The following is a 25,828-nucleotide window of genomic DNA, read 5'->3' as shown; positions in this document are numbered from 1 at the left end:
ACAAAACTGAAGGGTGTTCCCTCAATCCGGTCGAGGTCCGGTTAACTTAAGCTGCTGTGAGCTGTTCAAGTGCAAAGCGAGCTGGCAGAATGATGTTAAAACTCTGCAGTGCAGAACCGAAGTGTCCTGCCTAACTTCATTCATCAACTAGCTCTTTCCTTAGTTTACACCGGAGACGCATATAGGAATTTCCTGGATAGCTGTCACGTGGACTGTCACAGAGTATCGAGTGAGGGTTTATGGTTGAATATATAGCGCGTGATATTGAGCTATTATGCAGATCCAGTACGGTCCATATAAGGGCGTAATTAAGAGCTTGCAGCTAGTTCGGTCTCTATACTTTCACTAGCTGCATCTCGCACCGTGATATTTGCACAGCTAGTTACCGCCTTATACGGTATAATCAACAGGTAGAGCCTGTTCTCGGTGTGTCGTCGTGGGTGCCGTGCGTGCGTGCAAGTATATATTTTGTAAAACAATGTTAGTATAAGTTAAATCTTTGGTTGGGATTAAACATGCAAGTGTTGAGTTGCATAGTTGGCAGTGCACTGGTTTGTGCTCAGATGGGTGAGAGCAAGGTTTGTATGAACCCTCGCGAAAATCGTTGTTACGTTTGAAAACTGTAACTCAGCTCGATTATCATGTTACATAGCTTTAGTAACTGGTGATGGAAACAGAGCAGTGGAAAAACAGACGGAAAGCCACAAGACTGAAGTCTCGGGATGGGGAAGCGCTGATGATGGGCAAGAATAATTTAAGCGCCTAGGCGCTCCCCAAACAGCCAATAACACATTTTCTGAAAATTTCTAATTTGCGAGTAAAAAATTAGGTACGACCATAAATAGGCATATTTGTATGTTGTAGCAATCTCATCAAATTTCTTTAAGTTCTGGATTTTAATTTCCTTGACGCTTTAGAACTGGAAGAACTGGTGAACTGGTGGAGAGTTGAAAGAGGCTAGTTTTATGGCAGGACATGGGACAGGTAGGGTGCATGTCTTATCTGTTATTCTCCCTGTGATTTTTTTATATTCACGGATGTCAAACTTTCGCAGCTCGGCGCGCGTGGCCCAGTGTTTGTGATTTTCGTTAAGGCCCGTGCTCAGCCTGTCATTTTACCTGGGGACCCCAGGCTATGATGTCATAAACATAATAAAGATTTGGCGAAATGTAAGGCTGAGCACCGCCAGTAACCTGTCATTCCGACTATATCTATTCGTATGTTATGAACAGAAGTAATATATAACAGCATGCTGCATGAGGTACCGGCAGTTTCTGGTTAGCATCTTGCCGATCTTACGCCGAAATTGTGGTGGATTGCAAAAAACATTTTTTGCGCGGCGATTAGCTTCTCGACGGTAGCTATAGAGGTTCTTTCTACAATTAATACCTATTTTTTGTGGTATTATTATTGATTATATGGACGTATTAAATATGAAAATAAATTTGTTGAAACCCTAAAATTTTTTTGAAATATCTAAATCGATTTTCGAAAACTATCTTTGTGTATGCGTGTCTGATAATTTTATTAAAAAAAAAAAACATTCCATATTCTTCCATGTGTTTAGATAAGTTAGAACTCTTTTTACATAAACAAGCTATTTTGACCTCTGACGTGCAGTCTTTTATTTATATTGTTTTGTTTTGAACAAGTAAAATAGATCCGATTAATCCGTTTGTCGTTTTGACTTGAACCGTTGAAATCAATTTATCAATTGTAATTTGAGCCATTATTGACTTCATTTTAAACTGGATAGTAGTTCGAAGCTGTTACGGGGATTGTCTGCTAGATACACCAGAGTAATCAGTCATGTCTTAAAAGACGTATTTTTGGCCCTGAATCGATTGGGGATAGTGGGAAGTGTTAAAAAAAAATGGGGGTTAACCCGGTTTTATTTTGAAAATAAACCGATTTTTGGCCCCAAAATGGCCCATTTTTTTGAGGGTTTTTAGAAATTCGACAGGTTAATTTCAAAGAAATGCTTGCATTTTTGGTATCTTGTACATTTTCATTTGCGCACTAGCTTATATCAATATATAAGCACGCACAAGAGTTACCCGGTCAAAATAAAAAACTCCAAAAAAATGTTTTTTGCGCGCTAAATTTTTTCGGCGGCTCTTTCATACATCCACAATGAAATATTTTTGCCCACAAAGTGTTTTAATACTGTTGAATAATACTATTGATAGTTTTTATGCGTCAAAACAGTTTTGAAAGCGGAAGAAAAAAAATTATATTTTTCGTGGTGCTGAGCACTTTGAAAATTGTTGTATAAAATCGGAGCGCTACCGTAAAAATTTTAGTACCCTTCCCTGAAATCTTTAAGGTTTTTGTACAGTTAGTGTTTTGTCCTTTTCTGAAGTTCATGCCTTCTTGGCTTTTTTCATTTAATATTTGTTTAATAACTGCTTTACGCACGTTAAAGTGTTTTATAATAGTAGAGTGCATTTCTAATTCTTCAATGTTACTTTGTTGGATTACCTTTACTTGGCTGATTACTTTTGGTTAATACCAATTTCTCAATTAGTATTGCATTGCTTATATGTTCAATGATACAGCTTCGTTATATTTATAGTAAAAATGAAACTGCATCCTTTTACCCATAAGTATGTATCTCGTATTAGTCGTTCCATTAATTGTACCAATTTGTCATGTTTTTTTTTCAATGTGATCTACGTTTTTGGAATCTTTACGGTGTCTTTTCTTAGTATTGTGCTACATTTTTAGCTTTTGAAAATTGAAAATGTTTCAATATTACAATATTTCAAATTACCACTAATTTTAACTTTTAAAAATTGAAAATGTTTCATATTTACCAATAATTACAGAACATTTCATTATTTTTACTTCGTTCATAAGTTTGTGATAACTATTTGTTTTGTTATCGATTAATTATGTAAATGTGTTGTTTTATCCTAGAATGGTGGTTTAGATCAGTTAAATAATAAAAATGTAATTTAAAATGTTAATTGATTTAAACTTTGTTGTGATAATGTTGAAGGAAAAAATTTGTTGTACTTTCATTGAAATTATTTTTGAACATCATTCTAAGGTGACAAAATTTGCCTTTTATTTCGATTTTTCGACATTAATTTAACATTATTTCAGCATATTCAACACATTTAACATAATCTGTGGACACCATTTTATCATATTTCAGCAATTCAACACATTTTATTAACCTCAGGAGTTGATAACAGAGAATGTGACTTAGAAACAGATAGGGTTCGTAGCTCTTATCGGTAAAGATTGTGGCGCTACAGCTGGGCGCGAGATACCACGCTTTCGTTTCATTTCTGTGGTATGTTTTCGTGAATTTTATAGTTTTCGTGATGTTGTTCAGTCTACAAATAAACTCTTAGTATTTTCAATTTTATATTTTTTATCGAATTTGTTCATCAGGAAAACATTCACAAACATGCGACCCATAATATTGTTCCTATCCTTATAGTACACATATATATAATTATATTCAACTAACAGGAGCAACTTAACTTTTCACAGACACGTTGGGAATAGAGGTACAGAGATTGTGACAGGTTCAGCTGGAATGTTTGGGAGTTAACTCATCAGTAAAAACTTAAACTCCTTTTCCAAGCTAGAGAAGTTACTCAGTACGAAGTGGGTTGATCCCATTGGATCTGAGTGACATTCTGTTCTTCAGACAGGTTATTTGGGTGACGGTCTCCAAGTTGTTACTCGCAGTATTTCTATTTCTTGCATAATAAACTTATTAATACCTTAACTCTTTGTGTCTTTGTTGATGATTAGGGACTGTAATACAAATTAATCATGTTTCAATACAACTTTATTTTAATGAACGATAAAAATTCACATCACGAAACATTTTCCTTTCTTTTCAGTGCCCATAATCTCTCTGCTGTTCCGAGGAATCATCGCGTTTCCAATTTATCAAACAGCTCCTCTCCCGCTCCACACGTGCACTACTCCCAGCATCAGATCACGTGACGATACGCCTGCACGTGGGCGTGTATCACGTGACCATTGCAGCAGTATCATGTCAGAGACACCAGAAACATGCGTACAAGTAGCCAGTTCTGCTGTTTTTGAGAAGGAACTGTACAGTGACGCGATCATGAGGCCTAACACAATTACATCTACCCCACCCAGGCACTTTCCATGTTTAATTGTATCATCCAGAAGGGGGGTGGTGGGTACTTCTGATTTCAACCACTAATTATATCAAAAAATCATGCTATTATTTTGTTGCCGGATAATTGTTAATATGTCAAATAAAGTTTGCTATTTGCGCCCGCAACAGGAACCCTACCACAATACTCTGAACCAACTTTATTTATTTTTCATTACCCAGCTCTTCCCCTCTAATCCTCTAACCCCCTTTAACCCATATAACCCCACAAACCCTCTAACCCTTCTAACCCTCTGACCCCTCCACAGGAAGACACCACTTATCAGACCTACCTGACAGACTAGTCTACCAATCAGAGGGGATACTGAAGAGTTTTGTTAGCTCCTCCCAGGCTACTCGCCTCTATCTTAGTGGAAGTACAAGTTAATCATTTTGGCAAAGATATCAAGAGGTTGGAACAAGAAGGTTAGAGGTTGTAGCTGTATTTGTGGTTCAAACTCTTGAAGGATTAGATAATATATATTATTGTTAGCGAAGGAAATTGAGGTCTACTTTAGCTTAATTACTATGTTTTGATTAGTCGAAATTATTTCAAATGAGCACAATTCTAGTGTTGGTGTAGGTAAGTAAAGTTTTAATTAAAAAGCTAACCATCACAACTCTCCAGAGTATACAGTAGTAGTATGAGTACACCTAAACACGTGCACGGACAGCATTTGTTCTGTGTACAAGCAGAGACTGTATTCACTGCTACAGCTGGTTGGACCTAGGATCTTAAGAGGCTAAATCTTACATAGTTCTCGTGAGGGATTTCTTTTGCACACACTCGCTCTTTTTATGGTATTTTAGTTTTTATCAGCTTAACCCGAAACGATTTAAATCTTTTAAAATTTGCTATTTCATGCTACGACGTTATAAACAATAAGTTTTCATGAGATGTAATGGTCTTAAATTATCAATTTAGCGTCCCCACTTATAATGACAGTGTCATGATCGTTAGAGAATTTCCCTGAGGGACTGTGTCCTTGTGCCAACACTCTTTGATATGCAGGCTGAGGGGGTATGTTCCTTACCATTAATACTATATATCTATTCTTTCATTATCATAAATCTTTCATCAAGATACCCTTACCTATCTAGGCTTTAATTTCATTTTTGGTATTCGATTTTGTTTGTTGCGCTGTCTTCACAAATCCAAAGATAACACGGCGCCACCACGACACACCAAGTCAAATTCCCGATAAAACTCCCTCTTTTCACTCAAGAATAATAATTCCAATACCTAAGATTCCTCACTCCATACTTAGGACGAGTGGTGAATACAGCGAGCGCTAGGAGATACGTATCCTAGATACTATCCCTTGAATAGCCTCTCCGCCAGACGTGTGTGTTGTGTTCCTCCTGATTTACTGATGACCCGACAAACCACATGGCCTATCACCTGCTAGTCAACTCATCACGTAGTTCTCCTGTTTACCTTTATTATTTTACCTTTCATTATTCATTAATATATATTATCAAATAGTACAATATTTCATTATTTTCATCAGCAATCTCGTGCAATTAACTCTTGTTTCATTTCTGATTGGGACAAAACGCACTGTTAGATTAGATGATATCTCACTAATGACAGTAGTTAATTATTTGAGAGATTGAGCTAATTAGTTAATTAATATGTAATTACACAGGATGTTACAGAAGTTGGTCAGTTTGAGATAGTGAAATGTGCGGCTGTTACAATACCCAAACTCCAGATACAAACCTTCAGAACTCTCTTTAAAGTACACTACGAGGTATTTTAAATATGATCAAGTGATTGATTAAGTAATTAAGTTATTCATTAAATAAAATTAAGGTAATTATCAAATAAGTGATTTCTCGTTAAAAGAAGATCAACGAAAATGTTCTGTTTGATTTCAAGTGGATTTGTTGGGAAATTTTTGATTAGTTGGTAAGGTTATCTTGTGATTTTTAGTACAGTTTGAATAACCTTCACGAGTAAGTTATAATTTACCCTCATTCATGTCTCATCTTATAACCTGTCAGTTGAGTCAGTCTTCGTTAAACAGACCTGTCTTTTATTGGTTGCTTCAAAGAGAATACGCAAGCCTACTGCTTTTCACAAATCTTGCAAGGGTTAGTTTTTGAAATTATTAATAATTTCAATTTCTCTCGTTAAAATTGGCTTATTCTGATTTCTCATTCTTTGTTGGATCAACGTTAAAACGGTTTCTTACTTGAAACCAGAATATGCCTAACAGGAATTCTATTCAGGGATTCAAATTTTATCGAACACCAACAAACAGAAACTTTTAGACTAGTACGATCACATGATGGGACGTCAACCAATAAACAAACGGTAAGTTTTTATGATGTGGTTCTTGTTCCATCAGTCCTGAGTATTTCACGGATCGGGTCATTCAATTTAATGTTTCGGGGCAACATTTGTGTAGCGTTTCCATTATCCTCGTATTAGAGGCATTTTCGCAATAAATGGAAAAAACTATAATTTGCCCCAAATTAAATGCGTGGATTTAATGGTTTTTGACATATTTTGAAGAAGCAAAGTTGAGCGAAGATCTGGATCAACAAATATAAATTGTTAAGTTTAGGTCTCATCGCAAATATTTGTAAACGTAGCGCGCTTAATTTTGTTGGAATAAGAAAGCCACTTTTTTTTTTTTTGGGGGGGGGTATTTTGCATTCAGCTGTAACATGGTAATTATGGTTCATAACATTATATCGATCGGTTTGCGCGCGAAATCGAAATTATTTATTCTGGAATCTCAGGAATTAAGATCAAAAGTTGCTCTGAAAATCTATTTCCCTTTCCAATTGCTAGTAAATATATCTGATAATTTATGCTGTATCTGCCCATCTAACCTCAGAATCACTGTAACATACTGTATGAGTATCAGAGTTATTATAGACGTAGCTGTTGGTGATTTACAGAGAAAGTTCAGATAATCGATCCTGAAATCATGCTTTAAATTGGATTGGTTTCTTAGCAACTGCTAAGGTTAATATAATTTCATATCTAATTTCTTCTGGTGTCCGGGACTAACATCTCTAGAATGTAGTTTTAAACGACGTTTTAAGGGCCCAACATCTGTCTTGGGAGTAGAGTTGTTCGCTTCCCTTATCTTCTCCACTTCTTGTACAATATGATCATGATCATGTCTCCAATTGTATCTTCCCTGCTTCAAGAACAAAGGACAGCATGTAAGGATATAGTCCACACAGGGGACAGTTGCTGGACGAGTTGTAGCTCCACAACTTGAGGTTGTTAGGGGTGCTTGCAACGTCATGAATGGCGTTGAGGTGAAACTTCGTGAGCTCAGGACTCAGATTGAACAGCACGCTCTGCCAACCTGTGAAGATATGGAGACCAAACTTTGTGCTTCAGATGTGTTATGATTCTACAAGTTTTTGTGCAAAATCTTTTGATTACTTGACATATATTAATAATGAGAATTAATTTGAGAAGATGTGGAATTAGGGTTCAAGCATTTATAACTATTATCTATTCGGAATTTTCGTGTGTTTCAGTGTTTGATATAATGAAATAATTATGTATAACATAAATTTAATATTATATTACATCAGGGGTCTGACGAAGAGCTGTTGTTTGTACCACGAGGTTTTAACTCAAACCGGCTTTTGAGACGCAAGAAAGCTCAACGGCGAAAGGACTTTGTAAGTTCTATTACTTTCTTGTGCAGTTGTAATCACTAGTTTCATAGGTAGTTCTGTGTCTGGTTCCTACTCTCAGAGTGTCCTGTTTAATCATGACATTCTTAAAACAGGACGCGTACTATAACCCAAAGTATCGTCAGCAACTCTCGAGTTTAAGATATTAAAGGAGCTGTTAGAACTTTAGAATACACGAAAACATGAACAATTTCAGAGGGGCTGGACAAAGTCAGAGAACGGTTCACCAAACATGCCAAGGTCGCTTCCAATTTCAATTTATTCGTGTTTGGATGATGTTTTATATTAATGCCATACAAATTCCGTAGCTTTTCATCTAGATGTGAAACAAATTCTTCATATTATGGAGCTTATAGGGTGTGGACTAGCTAAACCTTAATAAATTTTATAACAGATTTGGACTGTTGTAATTAGTTTCGCCTAAACCTGATTTGTATGTAAAACCTTTTCATCCTTGCATTCAGTCTTGCTTAGAATCTAATCATGCTCAAATCTAAATTATAAGCATATGCCATATTGGAAATTGCTAAAATGATTGATCTCGTTCCAGGGTGGGCATTTTTATATTCACGCGCTCACGACAAAGGATTATTTTGTGTGATTAAGGCGCCAACTTGTGGTTGCTCGCGGGCCGCGCACACATGTTTTCTACTTCTAGTTTTTGGCGAAACTAAAACTTTGTTTAAACTTTGTTAAATAAATAAATAAAGGCATTCAGTAACGATGTGATAAAACTACTTCTAGTTTTTGGCGAAACTAAAACTTTGTTTAAACTTTGATAAATAAAAGCATTCAGTAACGATGTGATAAAACTCAGATCGGTTCCAGATGTAATCTCTCCCTCAAAGCCCTCCCCGGATATGACGGTTTGAATATATATTGTTTCTCTTGAAAGTTTTCACGGGCACCCTAAGATTTCTAATGTATTCTTTTATTGATAAAATCACAGAACTTCTATTTAATCCCACTGAAAAGTTAAAATCACAGGAGAATAGCCCCAGTATGTTACCAAAGGCGAAACATAAGCTCAAAGCAGGTGACATCACGTCCATTCTGAAAAATAGAAAATCTTGTGATAATAGGAGCAGTGAGAATATAGCTGATCAAGGATCCGAGGTATGTTTGACGATAAATAATGTTTGATGATAAAGATGAAAACTGGAAACTGATGAGTTATCCAGTTGGGATTTGGTTGGAGGCCATATTGGTTTGATTAAATTCCGAGTAATTGTATGCTAAACTTTCCCTCTGGGTTTTCAAAGGTCCAATTTAATGGTGAAATGCCTACCCATCTCAGAGATTTGTTTGTTAGGTTGAAGTTAAGAAGATAAGCTGTGAAATAACAGTTCAAGAGCCCAGTCGTCGTAGACTCCCAGAGAGACAAAGATCACAGGTCAGCATTTGTTGTGATGTGTCGTTGATTATTTTTCATTAAACTTAAACTTTACATCTTTCACTCTTAATAAACAAAATTTCAAATGCAACTTTTTGAAACTGGTATTCCGTATTTGGTTGATTTAGTTAACGTAACTTGCAGAATGTACAGAGATTTATTTGATATTAAGTAAAATAACTGTTTTTAAGTATGTATTTCAATACAGTTCATTTTTCTTAGAGTGAACGGGGCCACAGATTGGACAACTCTATCGTTCAGAAAATAAAGCTATCGTCTACTTCAGTAAGTGAAGAAACTTTAGAAAACCATGTTATTTCGTCCTGTTATTTCGGAGGGATGTAATAGTGATGAGAATCTTGAACAAGTTGATGAAAGAGTCATTTTGAGCTTCGAAAATAACTAAAAACGATCAATTTAATTGTGATATCGTTATAAAAATCGTTACAAAAATTAGTCGTTGCATCCGTTTATCACTCCGATTAAATATTTACCGAGCTGGTAAATTTGGTGAATCCCAGCTTATACTGCTATATATCTGAAACCGACATTAGTCAGAATAAATGGCTACTCGAAGATGCTTACCATTAAAACAAATGATATTCCAAATTAAAATTCTATCATTGAACTTATATCTGATTGCCACTGTGAGCTCAATGTCTTCAGTCATCAGTGTGGATGTACTCAGTCGCAATAGTCTTCATTGAGTCAAACAACACCTGGTTACTCTTCAAATGTGGAGTGAAGCAGCTTGCATGACCAGCCCCTGGAATCACAACAAATTCCAGTAGCCTGCCAGCTCTGCGCAGTCTGTGAGCCAGCCTGGTGGCTTCTGTGATAGACTGGTCAAACTCACGCTCCATTATTATTGTCGGAGGGAACTTCTCCAGCAGCTCATCGCTCGCTTTGCCAGGGAACAGATGCGGGCTTGACTTCTGTTCTTCATAATTAGCGGCGATGAGATCTTTCCACACTTTCATCATAGTTCCCGCTGAATTACGTTCCTCCTTCGTCATGGCGAGGGGGTCAGAGAAACAGTAATCGTCTACCATCGGTAAACCAGGTATAGCCAGTTTGACTAAATGACTTTCATTATTCTGAGCTAGCATCACCATAGAACCAAGACAGATATAGCCTCCACCGATGTCTCCTGCGATAATAATCTTATCTGGATCCACCCCCAGACGTTTAGCATTCTTGCTTATATATTTTATGGCTTCGTAAAAATCCTTGACGTTATTTGGGCACCGAGTTTCTGGAGCAATACGATAATCAACATTGAACACAACAACTTTAAATTCCACAGCATAATGCCGCAAAAGGGTGCCAAAATCGGCAGCGGACATCGCCACCCCAGCTCCTGCGTGAGCGTAGATATAAGCGCAGTTATTCGTGTTTCCCTGGAGATTTTTGGGGGTATAAACTTTGATTGGCAAGTCAAAATCTCCATCGTGTGAAGTTGGAATTTCTAATGAGGTGGTAATGGTTTGCTCAACACTATTTTTAAACTTAGGGCTGGCTTTGAGGGCTTCTGCGTAGGGAGCACATCCTGCTCGGAACATAGCCACAAATTCCTTGTTAGACTTATCATCGTTCTTTACTTGTAGTTCAGTAAACCGTTCAACCATTCGCTTGACTTCTGGTGACTCGAAAGCGAGTTTTTCCGCATCAGTCATCGCTTTGAAATCTTCATCAAGTTTGCCAGTCAATTTGAAGTGAAAGAGATTTTTCGACACCACCCTTGACATTTTACCTATAAAGCTTTGATTGAAGATAACACATGCAAGAATTTTAATCGATAAAACAAAAATAGTCAAGCTGTCAACAAAAAGTTTGAAGATCAATTAAACTAGATAAGAGTTCGGGAACCAAATCAAAACGTGAAATAATAAAGTCTTTATGAAGACTTTATAAAGTATAAATTCTTCTGAGTTCAAAGTGAATAAAAATAATCGTTTGAAAGAGATCGTCATAAAACAAAATTTAACTTCAAGAGCAAACTGCTCAGTGTGCAGAAAGAAAAGCATCATCAATACAATCAATACAATCAGTATACACTTACAGAATTACAGACCTGAACATCATGCACATTTAAGCTAAAGCACTGAACAATGAATATGCACGTTGTGAAACTTCTGCAGTATTGACGATGAAATTCGGCTGCGAATGGAATGTTTACTATTACGTATTATTATTATGAAATAATAGTTATGTAAAGTTATAGTTATACAATATGCAGGGGTGGGGGGGGGGGGGGGCAAAAGTCAGACGTTGGTGCGTATTTCTCAGTCACTGGATGCCCGATTGAAATAATTCTCTGCGTTCTCCACAGTATCGTATCTTGATAGCTTAGGATTTGTATCTCCCAGTTCCACCGCAGTAAATATTCACCTGATAATGACAAGAAAGGTGGTGTGAGTGGAAATGTCCTAGATACGGCAAATAAAAGAAAAATAAGTTAACCACGAAAATATGAGGCGCGAAAATTCAGTAAAAAAATTAAATTGAAAAAAGAATAACCGAGATATTACATATAATTTCGTCAGGAGGGAATGTCAACAACAGAAAGATTCAAATGTGGATACATACCACATCTGTGAAACAAAAAAAACAGACTCGTGAGCTGGGAATCTATAGCAAAAGCAGATAATCGTGTAGTCGCCAAAATATATTTCCTGTAGTAGCTGACCTCGTTTAAAATTTAGTATTGAGTAGTTTTAAAACATGAGAGATCACATCATATTCTGGCGTCAGTGGTAATTTCGCTTTGTAATATGAACCAGATAAGATCATTTTTGTTCTATTAATTTAAAAAAAAGTAATGTAATAGTAAAGAAGACAGTTTTATAACTTAGCTTTAATAAATCCATTCCAATCAAGGTTAATACTATGAGTCGATGCCTGAAGTTAATCAGTTCAGTAAAGAATGAGAAGTAAACACAATTGTTTAAACCTTTTCTGATCAAAAGATAATAAATGGCTTTACTTAGACATATAAGACATTTAAGATTCGTATCGATTTAAAACAGACGTCATAATCTGCAGACTAGGTCCTTTCCTCTTAATACCTCATCAAATTCAGACAAAAAAGTTTTCATCATTTAAATTTACAGTCCTACAGTTGGGGATTTCCGACAAACTCAACAAATCTACATAATCATATGAAACACTAAGATTGGACGCTCTTATAATCACTGATTCAACCAGCAAGTTTTGTTGCTTTCCTGGGCCATTTTATACCGTCCCATAGTGTTTACAGCTTGCTACGCACTTTAACGAAAACAGCTCCTCTGGAATAATACCAACCGAATTAGGCAGTCGTGCACATCGGCGTTCACAAACCCGATAACAAAATCTTAAGTTTTCGGCTGATTGTTCAAATTCTGCCGTTTGTTCGGATATGATTGATTGGCGACCAGCTTTGCTTACTGGCCAATGTTTAATGTTTACTTTAAATATAATATATTATTATAGATACAAAATTGATGTAAAAAAGTAGCACAAAATACTTAGTAACTCCTAACCTCTATATGACTGATAAATGATAAATGTGATTATTAATCAGGCAGTATATTAAAAGATAGAACATAACTTATTATAAACACTGTCACAAAGATGAATTCCAACTATATGTGCAAGTTAGAAATTAACTATGCTTAATAGGCTCTCGAAAACTGTTTAGTCCTGTATGATCACTTAAAAAATCAAAAAAATGTACATTAAAACATGTTGCAAACACTCAAGCTAGCAACGTCAACTCAAACCAATTAATTCGCCACAAAACATATTTGACCCATATTATCTCTCAGCCTCAGCTTCAATCTTATCTCTGCAAAGGATTTTACCAGCCTTTATGAAAAACACTTTATCCTTCTCTTCTGCCGCTCTAATGTAAAAGTGGAATATCTGTGAGTAGGAAGCCTAATTAAAAACATGTACAACTTCTTAACGGCCTACAGTAGGCCTCGACTGGTTGCAATCTGTTTTTATCAGTAGGAACTTTGTACGGTTGGAGGAGAAAATCTTAAGATGGTTTAAAAAGCTAGTGGGCATTTTGGAGCGGGATGTTTATGGAGGTTTTGTAAGCGCTTCCCTGGTAATCTCACTCAGAGACTTCCCCATTTTCTTGACACCAAGATAAGTTGAATAGGAAATATTGCTGTACATATTGCTGTGCAATGTACGTTGCAAAATCTTGAATGTTGAGTAGGAATCACACCAGTTGAGGTGATTAATAAATCCATGAAGTTGATACATATTACGTTTTCTGAGCTCTTATATACTCACGACAACATTTGGGGATTGGCATCATTCTTACAAGATCTGATTCGTATCATGTTACCACTCCAGTCTTATTTATGGACACGAGGTTAATCACGTGGTCTGTAGGAATGTGATGTTAGGTACTAAACGAACATATTATCAGCAAGATATCTTTGTACTTTCATATTGCTTTGTTGATCTACAACTCAACCAGTTCAATAGTAATATGGCTGATTTTTACCGCTGAACTTTATCTGATGTCCTTAATAAAAGATGCTTTTCTTCTGATTGTTTTGCAGCTCTTCTCACTGGTAAGTTGACACATGTTGAACCTTTCTGATGGCAAGATATTTATATTCAGATACATTTATTGGAATTGATGTTTCTACGGCTCTCATTTTTGGAGGTGCTGGTATTTATTTTGAAAAATAATATTGAATAGTCCATAATTGAACTGAATAGACCAGAAAAGGCAATCTACTATTTTACCTACTTAATTATGTAATATCCGGATCGGAACATTATTTATTAGTCGCATAGTTGTAATGTTTCTGGGGCAAAATTTATAGTGATCCCGTTAACCTACTTTACCTACTAAAGACATGTATACTTATAGTTTATACGACCTCATATATTTACCAGAATCGTATAAACTGCGGTGGAACGGGAGAGATTCAATTTTTAAATTACACGGATTCGGCAGACTGTGTGGATGTGCTCCCGGAAGTGTGTGACTTTTACTTCAAGAACATTCTAATAGAGAACGAAGATGGCAATGAGCTCCACGTTCTTCCGAAGACAGATGATATCGGTAATTCCGTTAAAGTTAACTTAAGTAGAGTAGACGAGCTTGGCGAAGCCTTTGCTGTCAATTTCACGGCAAAGAAACGTATTACGATATCGATTAAAGTGTCTGGAAATGAGGAAAGAGCAATGACTGATTTGGTGGTGCCGTTTTCAAACACGACAGTTAAAGATGGATGGGTAAAACAGGACTATAGGAGTCAAGAAAGCAAAGGAACTCTCACTATACAGTACAGGCTGACAAAATGCGATGACAACTTCACTGGTTTAGGATGTGATTCCTGTGAAGATTCCTACTTCACACCACAGTGTGACAAATACTGCAAACCAAAACCAGGCTACTTCAAGTGTAACTCATCCGGAGAGAAGGTCTGTGAGGGAAGGAGAAGAGGACAGAACTGTGACAGTTGCACGTCATTTTATTTTGGGCATGATTGCAAGACTAACTGTGAACCTGCAGACGAATATTACATGTGCTCAGAAAGTGGACACAAGATCTGTTTGGATAACACAACGAGTGTTGCTAACAACTGCAGAGAAAGTAAGAATACTAACCTTGGAATGACCGTGGTGGTAGGGTCAGGTTCACTGATCATAGTTCTTGTAATGATCACTGGATTCACTCTTCTGCTCAGAAGGCAGAGGAGAGGGAGGATGGAGGAAGGCAGCAGTAGAGAATCTGCAGCTCATGTTCGCACGGATGAGAGAGTTGATTGTAAGAAGGGTCAAGCTATTACTGACAATATTGAGCATCCAATACCAGCCTACAAAGAAGTAGAGAGAGAAGGAGCAAGGAGTAAGCAAGGAGATGATGAAAGTGACAAGGATGGATACGTTCCAATGAAGAATATAAGAAAAGCTCGTCTTCTTTGTGAATCTACATCGGTAAGGAATCAAGAAGGATTGAATCACGAAAATGATGATAGATTAAACGATTCTAAGAGAAATATTCAGGATTTAAGATCAGTGTCTGGTAAAGCAGCAGCACTCGACAGCCAAGAAAAAGATTTTACTGAAACTGACAAGGATGGATACGTTCCAATGAAGAACATACGAAAATCTCGTCTCCTTTGTGAATCTAATTCGGTCAAATACTAGAGAACTCAAAACATCATAGACGGAATTAGCCTTGGAGAAATATGAAGGATCGCCAATAGGATACTGGAGTAATGATTAATCTGAAATTCTCTCTTATCTACGAATAAAACATAATGATTAAAGATTAAATTAGTGCTTTCGTTGAAAAAACAATAACGCCTGAATTTGTATTGAAACTTGTTGCAGTTGACCAACAAACTAGAACCGTGAATTGATTTTAATATTAACTGATTTTAATATAATTGTTAAGCAACTATTAATGATTTGATTTAATTAAGAATTATTGGCTTATTGCTGAGTGCAATGTTTCATAAAAATGTTTGAAAATGTGGAAGGTTTTTCAATATCAAATTGCCAAATCTTCCTATTAGATATTGTTAATTGTTATTATGTTTTGTTAACAAATATATTAGTTATTAGTCATTACTTATTTTCTATAACATATACATGTTATATGTGTTTAAGTAAAATATTTGTCTGTGAGGGTGTTGCGTACTTTCACATTTCAGCTTCTGGATCATTCGACTTACTGGAGCAGGTTGAGATTCGAGAAAGGCTAATTAGAAATGTTTTTTGTTTCTGGTTAACAAACCTTTATAGACTTTCCTCCGGCTTAACACTTGGTTAGAGTAGCTGAGTATGAGATACCTTGCCTAGAATAGAATAGAAAGTTCATGGGCAGTGAGTCTCGTGGTGAACAAGGAATTTAATCTATACATTATAACAAATTAGATCTTCTCTAATTTATCGAATTAACACCCCAACCCACGCGTTTCTGATTAACCTAGATAGTTCCACCATTCAACTTAAACCGTATATAATATGAATTGTCGACTCTAGATTACAAAAAGCTTTATCCAGGTAAAGGTAAATTTAAGCTATCATATAAGTAAAAAAGCCACAAACTAGACTCAATAATTAGTCCTACCCAGCCATTCAGTGCGGAGCGAGAGTAGTCGTCCCAGTATATAACAGAGTATATAATGTATAACAGAGTACGACAGCAATGAGATTGTTTGAAAATTCGATAAGTCAGAGGGCTGGGAAGCTCAATTAAATTTTACATGCTCGTTGATCCCCTAACTATAGAATCATTAATCTCTGCTGTTGCCAATCTTTCTAATTCACTGCCTTTGCCTTCTTTCAGTTTATATTCCTTTTCTCGTGTTTGTATCCGTCTATTCTGAGATAAATTGTTGGATTAATACCGGTTTACGATATGGCTAAGCTCATGGTCCACGCGATACAGCGAAGGCGTCAGGTTACAACTTTGACTTACATAATTTTCTCATATACAGCAGTTATGTCGTACATAAATGAAATACTATAGCATCGTAGGAGTATTAAGTAGCGACCTCAGACCAAATTTTCTTTGTACTTTGATAATTAAGGTGGTATTTAGTTTTAGGACGACCAATAAATGAGCAAAAAATTACATTTATATCTATTATTTATTGTACATCGCTCTTTTCTGAGTTCGCGAACTGGAACATAAATGCACAAATCCATTCGAACCTGTATTGACTATAGATAAAGCGGTTTTATCTACGGAGATTATGGTGGCTTTGTTCATAAATATTTAATAATATGTGATTGCACAAAAGAAAACAATATATAATACTGTAAAATAATTGCAAAATAAAGTGCCAAAGAGTTAATCAGTCCTGCATGAAGGATTAACTATCGCACCGACTAAGTACAAAAATATAAAACCGTTTACTCCAAATCAAAATTATCACGATCATTAATATTAATGTACACTTACAGATCTTAATTCTGACCTATGAAAGTTCGTAATTCTTCACCTACATCTAAACTTCTAGATAGAGTTAATAAGACCTGATAAGAGATAATACAATTTAATAACCAGAATATGTCCATTACTCTTTTTTCCTGGTGTAGTTAGTTTCAGGCACTACTACTACTACTACTATGTCGGAGCTAAGTCCGAGCTACGCCAGACAACCCCCTCCATATATCCCTGTCCCGCATCAGGGTTCGCAGTTCTTCTTTAGAGTTTGTCCCAACTTCCTTCAGTAACATAGACAAGTAGCTTTGTCTTGGTCGGCCTTGCTGTGCTCTACCGTGCGTAGGTTCCCATAAGACTAAATCACTGGCAAGTAGCTCAGGATGTCGGATGCAGTGTCCCGCCATTTTTAATCTCCTGCTTCGTAACTTGTTTGACAGCCTTGGGAGGCTACCATACAAAGTTATATTGCTGACCTTGTCCTTCCATGAGATACCCAGCACCATACGCAACATCTTTGTGTATGTCCCGTCCAAACTTTTCTCTTGAGCCTTTGTCAGTGTCCAGGTTTCTGATCCGTAGAGCAGTACTGATTCACAAGCCGCTATGAACAATCTAATCTTGAGGCTCTTTGAGAGTTTGGATTTCCAGATATCCTTCAGTCTATGTAGGGCACCCCACGCTTCTCCCTTTCTAACCCTTATCTCCCTATCTGTGCTCTCAATCCAGGAGCCTAAGTAGATGAAATCATCTACATTTTCTATGGCTTCCCCGGATCGACTTTGTAGGTCGCTAGATCGATCCTCCATATTCAGTGTCATGACCTTGGTCTTGCCTTCGTTTATGTGTAGTCCCACGCTTGCTGCCGCCGATTCTACTCTGAGCAGGAACTCGTTAGCCTTGTCCATGTCCTCAGATATAAGTGCTATATCATCTGCAAAGTCCACATCGGTGATGATCTTGGGCCCCACTCTTCTGCTTTTTCTACGTTCGAGGGTGAGTCCAAGTCGCTCCGCATCATCGCCTATGGCTTGCCTCATACAGTAGTCGATGACTATTGCAAAGAGGTAAGGTGCTAAGGTATCACCCTGTAACACACCTGCAAGTATCTCGAACAATTCAGTTTCTCCGTCTGGAGTTAGGACTTTGGCCATTGTCTTCTCGTACATGAGCCGTATAAGCTGCGCGATTTTGACTGGAATGCCGTAAGCTTCTAGAATCTTTAGCATTTTCCCACGATGTACACTGTCGAAAGCCTTCTTAAAGTCTATAAATGTCAGAACAGCTGGCAGTTTCCGACTCTTGACACCCTCTATAAGACGTCTCAGTACCAATATCTGTTGAGTTGTTGACCTTCCTGGTCTTAATCCATTCTGGTTTCTACGCAGAATTGTCTCGATTTCTGGCTTCAACCGGTTTAGAACCATCTTGTTTAGAGACTTGGCAACTAGGGATGACAAGCTTATTCCCCGATAGTTCATTGGTTCGCTAAGGTCGCCCTTCTTTGGAATTGGTATGATGTTGGCAGTTGACCATTGGTCTGGTTTCTCACCTTTCAATAGAGCATTGTTACAGAAGTCTAAGACAATTTGATCAAGGTCGCATCGTTTTAAGACTTCTGGGGCTATGTTGTCGTCACCCCATGCTTTCCCTTCCTTTATGCTGGACTATGCTTTCCTGTACTCATCCAACGTAAACGGTTCTGTTCCGATATTCAGAGGTGGGTGGACTGGATCAATATCCTCTTCCGCGTTCTCTACCGTCGGTGGTGAGCCGAGAAGAGTAGCAAAATAGTCCTTCCATTTCTGAACCCTTTCCGTTGGTGAGTTTCCCTTGATTTTGCCAGTATATGATGGAGCTTTACCTGTGATCTTGTTGATCATGGTCCAGCTTTTAGCATGTCTGCCCTGCCAACTTGCTTCCTCCAGTTCCCGGACCTGCCCCTCCAGCAGGTGCTCTTTGGCTGCTTGATAAGCATCGCCTAGCTTTTGTTTGCCCTCTTGAACAGCTATTCGGTTGTCTTCTGTAGCATCTGAGTGGTATTTTATGCTACATTCCCTCAGCTTCAGCCTGGCAATCTCAACACTTGGAGTCGCTGAGATTTTACATCTTTTCTTTTTCTCCTTTTCAGGTAGTAAAAGTCGAGAAGTTGTCCTATTCGCATCAATAAAGCATTGGTACCTTTCTGTCTGATCATCCTTTTCAAGTATGGAAAAGCGGTTTTTAACTTCCACTGTGTACCTCTCTTGTAGAGCGATATCAGTTTTAAGTTTATACCAGTCCAGAACCGGAGCCCTCTTCTCCGTCTTGCTTATCCGTAGACTAAGCTTTACCCTTGCTACGACTACTCTGTGATCCGAGCCAATACTGTGGAAACTACCATATGCTTCGGAGTTTTTGACGGAGTTCCGCCATTTCTTCCGGCAAATGATGAAGTCGATTTGAGATTTACTTTGACTCATATCTGAGAGATATGTCCAAAGTTTACCTCTTCGCTTCTGAAATCTGGTGTTTGTGATTTCTAGCTGTCGCTCCAACAGCATATCCTCTAGCAGTCTACCATTTCGGTTTGCTGGACCCTTGTGGAAGGATGTCCAGTTTCCTGATGATGAGACATGCGCATTGAGGTCTCCTACAACGAATAGTAAGTTGTGGGCTGGTATCTGGTCGATGGCACCACCAAGGCTGTCGTAGTAGTTTTCTGCTTCGTCGACAGTCGCCCCCTCTGTCGGGCTATAAGTCACAATAACAGTTGTGACCGGGTTCCCTGTTTTGTTTTGAAACCCCACGGTGGAGGTTGGCGTGTGCCGCAATTTATTAATCAATGGTTATTACATAAATGAAATTATAGAAGTCACACTAAAATATAATAATGTAAAATAAAATATATTAAAATAAATGCCCTACTAAAAGTACTATATAACTAACGGTCTGCAAAACTGGTTGAAGTCGCAATTTGTAAACATGCTAATTACTATTTAGTAATAATAGATAAAAAGTTTTGCGCGGCAGATGTAAATTCGGCAATATAAATGGCAGTGAAATTAAAATGATATGTTGTTGATAGAAGATCATAGTCATTTGTCGCGAGTGATCTTTCTTTACGCGTTGTCGCTTACTTATAACTCGGTGCTGTAGTCTATTTGCGAGCGCCCTTCTCTTTGAGACTTTCTTAGCCCTGGTATACTGCAAAGTTTCAGGCACATTTTTCGTAAATTTTATTACTGCTTGGTATCTCTGAGGCCGGTCTTCTCGGAACCTCCATTTCCTTCTTTCACCTGTAATTTCATTTTATCGGTCTTTTTGAAGTTGTTACTCGGCCTTTGGCAAAAAGTTTTGTCTTCAGAAGAGATGGTATGTTCAGGACACCTTGTACAAGAAGACGAGTGCTTTCCGCTGAAATTATTTTCTTGGCACCTCTCGCCTGGTTCCCTTGTTCCAAAACGTTCCCGCAGGGCAGCTGCATATTCCGCTTCTTTACCTGGTCGATGTTTCACAATCCACACAACCCGTCCCGTTCCACCTTAGTTCACCTGCGAAGATTGTGGTAGAGAAGTGGCTTTATCTGGACAATCTCTGCAAATGCCCTGATCTTGGTTATTGTACGCGGTTGAAGCTGGGCAAGGTTGACAAGATCCAGCAAAGTATTTGGTCCAGATCCAACCATGTCCTCTCTTACAGCTGCATCCTTCTCCATTACTATAAGTGGGACAGGGGAGACAGTGACCAGAAGAAGTCGCCCCTTCTAGCCGCACCATCCCGAGAGGACAATTGATACATTTTCCAAGATCTGAACTGAAGAATGCGTAACCCTGGCAAATGCAGTGTGAGAGACCAGTAGGGGACTGGGGAGGGAGTAAGTAGTAGATGAAGGACAGTCCTGGCAGGTGTTCAGATCTTGACTCCAGTTCTGTCCAATAGAGCAGAGTTTCACACAGTGAACAGTCTGAACCATCCTTACAATATACACAGCCGTGAGTTACGCTGTCCCACATGTATCCTTCAACACATTGACAGTCTTCTGACAGAACGGGAGATGTGGCCCCGATAGGACAACGTTTGCAAATTCCTTGTTTTGTGTCTTTGTAGGTGTTCATTGAGCAAGGGTTACACTGCCCCTGGTCAGAGTTCCAGGCCCAGCAATACCCTTTCTGCTCGATTAATTGGTCAGCTTATGAACATATTATTGGCAGAGCCGATCCTGATTCGGTAACGTTTTTCATGAATTATTTCAAGTGATGCTTTCTATTTGTGCATCGGTACAACTGTTACAACATCCAACGAGTACTGAGCATGACGGCTAAAACCTGGAAATATCTATAGAAACCCAACGCATTACCTTCAATGAGTATAATTGGCCTTTCATCATTAACCTTTTCTCAGGATTATAATTGAGTGTTCACTATAAGCTCTGTTTATGATTTAAATATTTAAATAGGTAAAAAGTAAGCTCTTAAGTCTTACTTCGAAGGTAAAGGGATTGAATTACGCAGATGGCAAGCAAAATGAGTATTGTATTTCTTGAAGGCGACTTCTACAACAGATACTGAAAACGGATAGTTGAAACGGAAAACCGTCGAAAGATTTTATTACTGAGAAAAATTCGCGAATCAACCCCATTGTTCTAAATGGTTGATAAAATGGATAATTCAATAATAAATCTAGCAACAGAAAAGGTCATCGTGACTCACTGTAATTTTTGTTCTTATGAGGTCGTTCAAATATTACGTAATCATTTTTTGGAAATTGTTTACCCCCCAACCCCTTCCGTAATCAGTTTTCCACATAGCTATTGTGCCAAAATTGCAAGAGCGAAATCATTTGGAAACCCCCCTTCCCCCTCGGCTGATTAGTATTACATAATATGTGAACGACCCCTATCTGGTATGTGCTTTATTTTATCGGGGGCCTCAGTTCTCGATTTCTGATTTCTAATAATGGTGATTGTGAGTTTAAAAATGTGTATCTAGGACCTAGGTCATTTAGAAACATGAGCATTATGCGTGCGACCTATTTCTACCTCTCGACGATTTTTGAAGCTTGATTATTTAAACTTATGGCGAGATATGGAACCATCACCTTCGTATATTAAATGTTGTACACTTGACTGGATAGAAATTATATTCGTTGATTCAATATCACTATTATATTATTTCAGTCGGCGCCATCTGCAGCTTTCTTCCTCAACAACGGCAATCCTCTATCCTCAACATCTCAGCCAAACCTTTCTAAAGGTTCGTGAATTAATTTACACTGTTTATTCAATAGTTTGTCTAGAGTTGATAGCGCCAAACGCAAATGTTGAAATCATTCCGGGGGTCTTTGTTGAATATTAACGAATATGTGTCAGTTTTAGAGGCAGAAGGGAAGGAGGGAGAGGACCGCACGAAGGATGTGGTGTATGAGAATAGGGAGTACAGAGACAGAGTTTCCCGTGCATCTACTCCCCCCTTGCAGCGAGTATCCCGTGCATCCACTCCCCCCTTGCAGCGACAGTTCGAGGAACCACTTCAGGGTTTCCACGTTGTCAGGCCAAGCTCATTTCAACCCAGGTATATTAACGGATAACAATTTTGATTATTATCAGTATGTTGGAGATAGTAATTAATCTTAATTCAGTGACGCTGTCCAATCTGAATAATGATGTCCTCGGCTAGGGTCCGGTCCCAGTTGTACGAGTGATTTTGCTGATTTTAGACCGTGAATCGCTGCTTTTTTAGTGAGGGTAAAACCATTTATCCTGGATTAACTCAGAGAAATATCCACCACTCCTCCACGAAGCGTGCTGGTCCCCAAAGCCAGAACCCCTGTCTCTTCTCACCACCTGGAGAAGCTGAACTCTGTAGAGACCTTGCTTTGTGAGATCATGTCCCGACTTGACAACTTGGAGTGTTGTTCCAGAAGCAGTGTCAGACCCAACAAAGTCAGACGTAAGTATTTCTGATTGTATTAGCTATGAGTCTAAGACTCTCGGTCAAATCAGTCAGACGAACAGGTGATGATCGAGATGAATGATGTAAACTATAAGTTATAAAAAAGCTGCTGGTTGAGAATAATAAGGGTGACAGCTCATAGTTTTATACTGTTATATTACACATCATAATCAAATACTCCGATTATTCTTTTATATGACAATAGATTATAATATGAGCTTGTTCTATGTGCTACAAAAGAAACCAGAAGCAAGACAAAAGTGTCTCTGAAAATAAGGATATTCCGGGAACAGCGTCAGATCAGAAAACACTTGTCCATGATCGACAAAAGGACTTCTCTTCTTACAAAGAAAGTAGACAGACTCAACAGGTTTCCAGTAATTAAATTTAATATTATTGATCAGGCCCTGATTATGTTATTGTTATGCTAGTAATATTTTTATGATTTCTTAAAGTAGAAAAACGATTGGTTCCAGAAAAACAAAAGGAATGTTATTGAAATTCCCATGTTGTGAAAACTCAAGACCCAGAAAATGATAATAATCGATAGTTCAACGAATTTACGATTGATTTCGGAGTGATTATTAAGTTACTGCTGCGCCAGCATTCACGTTATTGTCGTCTTAACTGGAACCAATATGGCATGATTATAATAATATAATATTATCGAACTTCAATTAAAAACTTTTAGAACATTGTCTCTGGCTAGCTTACAGTTCACACTTAAACTTCATTTCAGTCAGACACGAATTGGAAAAGAAAGACCCCAACAGTTAGACGAAATCCTGAAATTTCTTCAAATTGAGGTGAGTTCAACTCAATTCATGAAAATCTAATAATATTTGATAACATGAAGAAGTTATGAGTGTTTTAAAAGAGCTAAAAATGTTTATCAAGGATTTCAGAGGTATATTGGAAAGAGAACATGTATCCAGGGACGACTTTTTCCTCCTAAACAAGCCAGATCTCAAAGAGATGGGTTTTCCACTTGGTGTCAGAAGAAGAATTCTAAATTACATCCGAAACTGAAACTGCTGACCAGTCCACCTCCAACCTGGAAGTGTAACTGTAAAGCACATAGTAAACATTGCCGATGGCTTCTGACAAGATCAAGGGAAAATGAAATGATATATGCTATCATCAGGATCAGAGATAACTATTAATTTTCATTAGTGCAGATGTAGGCTGATAACGTTTTGAGATATTCATCCGGGTTATTGAATCATATAAAGGATGTAGCTGAGTAGATTTCATGCGGGTTATTGAATCATATGATAGATGTAGCTGAGTAGACTTCATGCTAGGGGGATTTGAAAGAAGCCTGTGAAGCATGATGTCATGATAAATTATGGTTATGTGGATTTGGTATGTCGCATGAGAATTATTGGATCTGGTTGGATTTTTCCATTTGCGATCGTGGTTTACGAATTAACGAAAACAGTACTGTTTTTAATAAAGACCTGTTTCATTTGTCCCACGTAGGTTTATTTCATAAAAATAATGAACAGTCAACACCACTAAAATAAAAAGCGTCTTTTTCAAATATACTGTGGTTGTACTAGTGTCCCGTTGTTTAATATTAGATTCGTAGAATAACATAAGTCCGACGAGAAGTTGACCCCAACTGTCTTCTTATCCAAATCCAATACTCACAGTCATGCATCATCAGCAGGGGTGTAGGAGGAGGGAGGGCAGGGGGGGGGGGGTGGCGACCGCCCCCCATAAAATCTGGAAAAGGGGCGAAAAGGGGCCAACTTTTTCAAGTAAATTAGCAGGATACGATCCAGCTGTGAGCTGGCATGAACCAGAAATCTGATAATTTATATTACATATTCCGATATTACATGTCAGGATTCATCAGAAGTTCAGGAACCTAGCGATTATAAAATTCAGATAACATTAGTACAGTCAAATCCGTCCTAATTTAAGCCTTTGTCGGACAAAATTCGCAACAAAGCGATTTTAACGGGATATGGTCGGGACAGGTCCCAGGAATCATTCCAGAGAGTTCCCAAAAAAAAAGACTTCAGGAAAATCCACAATTACCACTTTTTTACCACCTTTTTACCACTTTGGTTTTCCGCAAATAAGTCACGTTCTGAATATCCTAGAAGATTCTAGTTTAAAGCATTGTGTTTAGAAAAGAAAGAAGAACAACTTTTTCTTTAACAACTTTTTCAAACAAAAATTATTTAATTAATTAATTAAATAATTAATAAATTTTCAAATATTTCAAAAATATATTTTCATAAAAAATGTTCACAATTACATTCCACGTATATTGAACTAATTTTTATAAAAATTTTGAAAATTTTCACTTTCAATATTTTGGACTTGTAAAATTTTCGAAATTTGTGAAGAAAAACCACTATTTACCACTTTTTACCACATCGAATTACCGCTAATAAAACGACTTCTGACTGTCGTAGAAGGTTCTAGATTAAACCAATGTGTTCAAAATATAAAAGAGAACAAGTTTTTATGTGACAACCTTTGGATTAGATAATTAATTAATTAAATAATAATTAAATTTTCAAAAATTTCAAAATATAATTTTTATCAACAAATTTGCCGTGACGTAAAATGAATTTACTTGGATAACAGAACAAACACCGTAACATAGATTAGATAACAGATAAAAAGAGATGTAGATAAATGGAATAAACGGTAAAATATCCAAATTAGTACGATACTATTATAGCTAATAACTATTTACACATCATCTCTCGACTTAGTGTTGCGCTTTTAAACTAGATTGTTAAACTGGT

The 25,828-nt window shown here is 37.4% G+C and overlaps 2 protein-coding genes across 2 annotated transcripts; both read left to right on the top strand.

The window, feature by feature from the left end:
* The first annotated feature begins 515 nt into the window (after window positions 1–515).
* LOC134813143 (uncharacterized) lies at window positions 516–24,483 on the top strand. Its single transcript, XM_063820829.1, has 14 exons — window positions 516–578; window positions 5,800–5,904; window positions 7,718–7,807; window positions 8,019–8,062; window positions 8,640–8,688; window positions 8,810–8,938; window positions 9,135–9,215; window positions 9,438–9,500; window positions 22,286–22,361; window positions 22,478–22,679; window positions 22,882–23,057; window positions 23,301–23,430; window positions 23,800–23,866; window positions 23,958–24,483. The coding sequence occupies exons 1-14, from the start codon at window positions 516–518 to the stop codon at window positions 24,087–24,089; spliced, it is 1,407 nt and encodes a 468-aa protein (XP_063676899.1). The 3' UTR covers window positions 24,090–24,483.
* On the top strand, window positions 13,651–16,078 carry LOC134812939 (uncharacterized). The gene is made up of 2 exons (XM_063820559.1): window positions 13,651–13,789; window positions 14,121–16,078. Exons 1-2 carry the CDS (start codon window positions 13,736–13,738, stop codon window positions 15,378–15,380), a joined length of 1,314 nt encoding a protein of 437 aa, XP_063676629.1. The 5' UTR covers window positions 13,651–13,735; the 3' UTR covers window positions 15,381–16,078.
* Window positions 24,484–25,828: the final 1,345 nt, after the last annotated feature.

The sequence above is a fragment of the Bolinopsis microptera genome, chromosome 3 (genome assembly GCF_026151205.1).
Source record: "Bolinopsis microptera isolate Bmic1 chromosome 3, MBARI_Bmic_1.0, whole genome shotgun sequence".
NCBI classification, from domain to species: domain Eukaryota; kingdom Metazoa; phylum Ctenophora; class Tentaculata; order Lobata; family Bolinopsidae; genus Bolinopsis; species Bolinopsis microptera.
The sequence above is the reverse complement of the archived record's forward strand: the minus strand, read 5'-3'. Positions and strand labels throughout refer to the sequence as shown.